The sequence below is a fragment of the Malurus melanocephalus genome, unplaced genomic scaffold (assembly GCF_030028575.1).
Source record: "Malurus melanocephalus ecotype Western Australia unplaced genomic scaffold, MMel_1.1 scaffold_1815, whole genome shotgun sequence".
In the NCBI taxonomy this organism is placed as follows: Eukaryota; Metazoa; Chordata; class Aves; order Passeriformes; family Maluridae; genus Malurus; species Malurus melanocephalus.
This window is the reverse complement of record NW_026625047.1, coordinates 7,207-14,532: the sequence shown is the minus strand read 5'-3', so window position 1 is coordinate 14,532 and position 7,326 is coordinate 7,207. Positions and strand designations below refer to the sequence as shown.

At 42.0% G+C, this 7,326-nt stretch overlaps 1 protein-coding gene across 1 annotated transcript in view; it reads right to left on the bottom strand.

The window, feature by feature from the left end:
* Positions 1–7,326, bottom strand: part of LOC130587366 (protein-glutamine gamma-glutamyltransferase K-like) — an 18,080-nt gene that overhangs the window by 4,072 nt on the left and 6,682 nt on the right. Inside the window, exons 3-6 of the mRNA XM_057388340.1 lie at positions 4,741–4,879; positions 3,903–4,006; positions 2,928–3,016; positions 598–779 (exon numbers count right to left, since the gene is read on the bottom strand). Of these exons, the coding sequence (XP_057244323.1) occupies positions 598–779; positions 2,928–3,016; positions 3,903–4,006; positions 4,741–4,879 (514 nt within the window). The remainder of the gene's footprint in view (positions 1–597; positions 780–2,927; positions 3,017–3,902; positions 4,007–4,740; positions 4,880–7,326) is intronic.

The following is a 7,326-nucleotide window of genomic DNA, read 5'->3' as shown; positions in this document are numbered from 1 at the left end:
TGGGGTTTTTTAGGGTGAAATTTGGGGATTTTTGCGTTAAATTTTGGGGATTTTTGGGATAAATTTTGGGGATTTTTGCGTTAAATTTTGGGGGTTTTTTATGGTGAAATCTCGGGATTTTTATGGTGAAATTTTAGGGTTTTTTAGGGTGAAATTTGGGGATTTTTGCGTTGAATTTTGGGGATTTTTGGGATAAATTTTGGGGATTTCAGGGTTAAAATTTTAGGGTTAAATTGGAGGATTTTTGGAGTTAAATTTTGGGGTTTTTAGGGTGAAATTTGGGAATTTTTGGGTTAAATTTTGGGATTTTTAGGGAGAAATTTTGGGCATTTTTAGGGTTAAATTGGAGGATTTTTGGAGTTAAATTTTGGGGTTTTTTAGGGTGAAATTTGGGGATTTCAGATCAAAGGGTCAAGGGGTCAGTGCTGAGGTCAGTGATGACGTCATCCATGGGGTCAGTGGGGTCAGTGATGACGTCATCCATGGGGTCAGTGATGGTCACTCGTCACCCATGGGTGCCCCCCAGTCCATCCTCACCCTCGGGGTGTTTGTACTGGTCACTGATGGTCAGTGATGGTCACTGATGTCACTCGTCACCCATGGGTGCCCCCCTGTCCATCCTCACCCTCGGGGTGCTTGTACTGGTCAGTGATGTCCACTCTGGCCGCTGACCCCGCCGCCAGCGTGCTGATCCTGCGGCCGATGGCGCCTTCCTCCACGTGCACCACAGCGAAGCCGCCGTGCGCCTGCCGCTGCCAGTACACCTTGTCGCTGTTCACCTGGACACGCCCCCCTCATTAGCATAGAGAAACCACGCCCCCTTTGCTGTAAACACTGGGTGAAAACTAAAGGGACATCAGGTCTACCCATTGAAAAACAACAGGGAAATTGGGACACCAGGTCTACCCATTGAAAGGTATGGGGAAATCGGGACGCCAGGTCTACCCATTGAGTTGAATGAGGTATTTGGGACATCAGGTCTACCAATTGAACACAATTGGGATTGACAGACACCAGGTCTACCCATTGAAAGGAATGAAGAATTTGGACACCAGGTCTACCCATTGAACGCAATGGGAGATTTAAGACATCAGGTCTACCCGTTGAAAGTAAAGGGGAAAACAGGACATCAGGTCTACCCATTGAAAGCAATGGGGAATTTCGGACATCTCGTCTACCAATTGAACGCAATGGTGATTGAAAGACACCAGGTCTATCCATTGTACGCAATGGCACATTTAGGGTATCAGGTCTACCCATTGAAAGCAACGACTAAATCAGGACATCAGGGCTACCCATTGAACATCATTGGGAAGCTTGGACACCAGGTGTACCAATTGAACTCAATGGAGAGATCAGGACACCAGGTCTACCCGTTAGAGTCAATGGGGATATAGGGACCCAGCAGCCGATGGCGCCTTCCTCCACGTGCACCACGGCGAAGCCGGCGTGCGCCTGCCGCTGCCAGTACACCTTGTCGCTGTTCACCTGGACACGCCCCCCTCATTAGCATAGAGAAACCACGCCCCCTTTGCTGTAATTGGTGGGTGAAAACTAAAGGGTCACCAGGTCTACCCATTGAAAGGTATGGGGAAATCGGGACGTCAGGTCTACCCATTGAGTATAATGAGGCATTTGGGACATCAGGTCTACCAATTGAACACAATTGGTATTGACAGACACCAGGTCTACCCATTGAACGCAATGGGAGATTTAAGACATCAGGTCTACCCATTGAAAGTAAAGGGAAAATCAAAACACCAGGTCTACCCATTGAAAGCAAAGGGGGATTTTGGACATCTCGTCTACCAATTGAACTCAATGGTGATTGAAAGACACCAGGTCTACCCATTGTACACAATGGCACATGTAGATTATCAGGTCTACCCATTGAAAGCAACGACTAAATCAGGACATCAGGTCTACCCGTTGAACATCACTGTGAAGCTTGGACACCAGGTCTACCAATTAAAAGCAATGGGGAGATCAGGACACCAGGTCTACCCGCTAGAGTCAATGGGGATATAGGGACCCGGCGGCCAATGGTGCCTTCCTCCATGCGCACCACGGTGAAGCCGCCGTGCGCCTGCCGCTGCCAGTACACCTTTTCGCTGTTCACCTGGACACGCCCCCTCATTAGCATACAGAAACCACGCCCCCTTTGCTGTAATTGGTGGGTGAAAACTAAAGGGACACCAGGTCTACCCATTGAAAGGTATGGAAAATCGGGACACCAGGTCTACCCATTGAAACTAATGGGGCATTTTGGGAAATCAGGTCTACCAGTTGAACGCAATTGGGATTGAAAGTCACCAGGTCTACCCGTTGAAAATAATGAGGAATTTGGGACACCAAGTCTACCCATTGATCAAAAATGTGAAATTTAAGACATCAGGTCTACCCTTTGAAAGTGATGGGGACTTTCGGACACCAAGTCTACCAATTAAACGCAACGGAGAAGTCAGGACACCAGGTCTACCCATTAAAACCTATAGGGAAAACCAGGACACCAGGTCTACCCGTTGACAGTAATGGGGAAATTTGGACATCAGGTCTACCAATTGAACTTAATGGGGATTGAAAGACACCAGGTCTACCCACTGTGCACAATGGGAGATTTACGACATCAGGTCTACCCGTTGAAAAGTAATGGGGACTATTGGACACCAGGTCTACCCATTGAAGTCAATGAGGATTTTTAGGGACATCAGGTCTACCCATTTATGGCAATTGGGATTTTTAGAGACACCAGGTCTACCCATTGGAGTCAATGAGGATTTTTAGGGACATCAGGTCTACCCATTGAAGTCAATGGGGCTGACACCTTGATCACGCCCGCTGATTTGCATGGACAGACTCCGCCCACCCTTAATTTGCATTAATAAGCCACGCCCACCCTCTGATTTGCATGAACAAACTCCGCCCACCTCAGCGAAAACGAAGGGCGTGTCGTACTTGAGGAAAACCTCTCCGTTCTTCACCGCCTTCACTGAGCATGGACCGCAGCAGAACAGCCCTGCGGGGACCAGTATGGACCAGTATGAACCAGTATGGACCAGTATAAACCAGTATGGACCAGTATGGACCAGTATGGACCAGTATGGACCAGTATGGACCAGTATGGACCAGTATAAACCAGTTAAACCATTATGGACCAGTATAAACCAGTATAAGGCACTAAAACAAGCACAAACCAGTAAAAACCAGTAAAAACCAGTAAAAAATTGGTTAAAAACCAGAAAAAAAGCAGTAAAAAAACTATAAACCAGTATAAACCAGTAAGGACTAGTGTGAACCAGTATAAACCAGTATCAGGCAGTAAAACCAGTAAAAAACAGTAAACACCAATAAAAACCAGAAAAAATTTGTAAAAAATCTGTAAAAAACAGTAAAAACCAGTATAAAAGCAGTATAAACCACTATGGACCAGTATGGACCAGTAAAAACCAGTATAAGGCAGTAAAAAACAGTAAAAAATTTAGTAAAAAACAGTAAAAAACTGTATGGACCAGTATAAACCAGTAAGAAATGGTAAAACCCAGTAAAAACCAGTATAAACTAGTAGGGCCCAGTAAAAAATTGGCAAAAAATTGGTAAAAACCAGTATAAACCAGTAGAAAATCATAAAAATAAGTAAAAAAACAGTAAAAAACTGTAAAAACCAGTAAAACCCAGTATAAACCAGTGTAAACCAGTATAAACCAGTAACAAACCAGTATAAACCAGTAAAAAATTGGTAAAAAACTGTAAAAAACTGTAAAAAATTGGTAAAAAAACAGTAAAAACCAGTGAAAAACTGTAAAAAAAAGTACAAAATTGTAAACACCAGTCAAAACCAGTCAAAACCAGTCAAAACCAGTAAAACCCAGTATAAACCAGTATGAACCAGTATAAACCAGTACCGCTGCTGGTCTCCTGGGGGGTGGCGTCCACCACCTGCCACCCATCGTAGCCCTCGGGCAGGTCCGGCCGCTTCATCCAGCAATCGTTCCACACGTGGAAATTCCTGGGAAACCAGTACAAACCAGTATAAACCAGTACAAACCAGTATAAACCAGTATAAACCAGTATGGACCAGTATAAACCAGAAAAAACAGTTTAAACCGGTAAAAAACACCGATTTTTCCCCAATTTTTCCCCATTTTTTCCACTTTTTCACCCCAATTTTCACCCAAATCCCCTCCCAGTCCCTCCCAGTATAAACCAGTCCCTCCCAGTATAAACCAGTATAAACCAGTACAAAAACCCCCGATTTTCAATAATTTTTCCCTTTTTTCCCCATTTTTTCACCATTTTTCCCTGTTTTTCACCATTTTTCACCCAAATTTCACCGGATTTTCACCCAATTTTTTCCCCAGTCTCTCCCAGTCCCTCCCAGTATAAACCAGTATAAACCAGTAACAAAAATCCCCTTTAAGATCCATTTTTTCCCTTTTTTTCCCTTTTTTTCCCCGTTTTTCGCCTGAATTTCACCCAAATTTCACCGGATTTTCACCCAATTTTTTTCCCCAGTCCCTCCCAGTCCCTCCCAGTATAAACCAGTATAAACCAGTATGAAACCAGTACAAACCAGTATAAACCAGTAACAAAACCCCCCTTTAAGATCCATTTTTTCCCTTTTTTGCTCATTTTTTGCCCATTTTTCGGCCGTTTTTTGTCCAAATTTCGCCGGATTTTCACCCAGTTTTTTTTCCCAGCCCCTCCCAGTATAAACCAGTATAACCCAGTATAAACCAGTACCAGACGGAGTCGGTGTTGAGGCGCTCGAGCGGCCGCATGCTCTCGTCCAGGTAGATGTCGGTGGTGAGCGAGGTGTCGGTGTCGTGGGCGGAGTTGTAATTGGTCACCGTGCGGGTGGGGAGCCCCAGGCAGCGCAGGACTGGGGAAAAAACCAGTATAGACCAGTATAAACCAGTATAGACCAGTATAAACCAGTATAGACCAGTATAAACCAGTATGGACCAGTATAAACCAGTATAGACCAGTATAAACCAGTATGGACCAGTATAAACCAGTATGGACCAGTTTGAGGCGAAAAACAGGGAAAAAAACCCCAAAATATTGGTTAAAACCAGTAAAACCCAGTATAAAACAGAGGTTTTGAGTCAATTTTATCCAGTTTAAACCAGTATAGACCAGTATGGACCAGTATGAGACAAAAAAAAGGGGAAAGAAAGGGAAAAAACCGCAAAAAAAAGGTAAAAAACAGTGTAAACCAGTATAAACCAGTATAGACCAATATAAACCAGTATCGACCAGTATGGACCAGTATAAACCAGTATGAGGTGAAAAAACAGGGAAAAAACGCAAAAAAATTGGTAAAACCAGCAAAAAATCAGTTTAAAATGGGGTTTTGGAGTGGATTTTATCCAGTTTAAACCAGTTTAAACCAGTATAAACCAGTATGGACCAGTATCAGGTGAAAAAATGGGAAAAAAAGGAAAAAAAACCGAAAAATATTGGTAAAAACCAGTATAAACCAGTATGGACCAGTTTGAGACAAAAAACAGGGAAAAAAATGCTAAAAAAATGGTAAAAACCAGTAAAAAACCAGCAAAAAACAGTAAAAAACAGCTTAAAATGAGGTTTTGGAGGGGATTTCAGCCAGTTTAAACCAGTATAAACCAGTATGGACCAGTGTGGACCAGTATAAACGAGTGTGGACCAGTACGGACCAGTATGGACCAGTGTGGAGCAAAAAAAGGGGAAAAAAACGCAAAAAATTTGGTAAAAACCAGTAAAAACCAGTTTGGAATGAGGTTTTGGAATGGATTTCAACCAGTATAAACCAGTTAAAACCAGTATGGACCAGTATGGACCAGTATAAACCAGTATGGACCAGTTTGAGAAAAAAAAAAGGGGAAAAAACCCTAAAAAATCATGAAAACCAGTAAAAAAACAGCTTAAAATGAGGTTTTGGAGGGGATTTCAGCCAGTTCAAACCAGTATAAACCAGTATGGACCAGTATAAACCAGTATGGACCGGTATGGACCAGTATAAACCAGTTTGAGACAAAAAACAGGGAAAAAAATCACTAAAAAAATCATAAAAACCAGTAAAAAACAATAAAAACCAGCTTAAAATGGAGTTTAAGAATGGATTTCAACCAGTATAAACCAGTATGGACCAGTATGGACCAGTATAAACCAGTTTGAGAAAAAAAACAGGGAAAAAAATCGCTAAAAAAATAATAAAAACCAGTAGAAACCAGTATAGACCAGTATGGACCAGTATGGACCAGTTTAAACCAGTATGGACCAGTATGAGACAAAAAAATGGGAAAAAAATGCTAAAAAAATGGTAAAAACCAGTAAAAACCAGTATGGACCGGTATGGACCAGTACAAACCAGTATAAACCAGTCCAAACCAGTATAAACCACTATAAAAAATCCCCTATTAAGATCTGTTTCTTCCCATTTTTCACCATTTTTTGCTCGTTTTTCGCCCAAATTTCACCGAATTTTCACCAAATTTTCCCCTATCCCCTCCCAGTATAAACCACACCAAACCAGTGTAATCCAGTTCCAAACCAGTATAAACCAGTATAAAAAATCCCCTTTTATACCCATTTTTCACCATTTTTCCCCCGTTTTTTGCTCATTTTTCGTCCGTTTTTCGCCCAAATTTCACCAAAATTTCACCAAATTTCACCCAAATCCCCTCCCAGTATAAACCAATCGAAACCAGTATAAACCAGTATAAACCAGTATAAAAAATCCCCTTTTATAGCCATTTTTGGTCATTTTTTGCCCGTTTTTTGCTCATTTTTCATCCGTTTTTCGCCCAAATTTCGCCCAATTTTCACCGAATTTTCGCCGAATTTTTCCTGAATCCCTCCCAGTATAAACCAGTACAAAACCAGTATAAACCAGTATAAAAAATCCCCTTTAAGATCCATTTTTTCCCATTTTTTCACCGTTTTACACCCGGTTTTTGCCCAAATTTCACCGAATTTTCACCAAATTTTTCCCTGATGACCCTCAGACCCCTCCCAGTATAATCCAGTCCAAACCAGTATAAAACCAGTATAAACCAGTAACAAAAACCCCCTTAAACAACCATTTTTGATCGTTTTTTCACCGTTTTTTGCCCGTTTTTCGCTCATTTTTCGCCTGGTTTTCGCCCAATTTTCACCCAATTTGCACCAAATTTTTCCCTGATGACCCCCAGACCCCTCCCAGTATAAACCAGTCCAAACCAGTTCCAAACCAGTATAAACCAGTAACAAAATCCCACTTCAAAACCAATTTTTCCCGTTTTTTGGTCATTTTTTTGCCCATTTTTTTCTCATTTTTCGTCCGTTTTTCGCCCAAATTTCACCGAA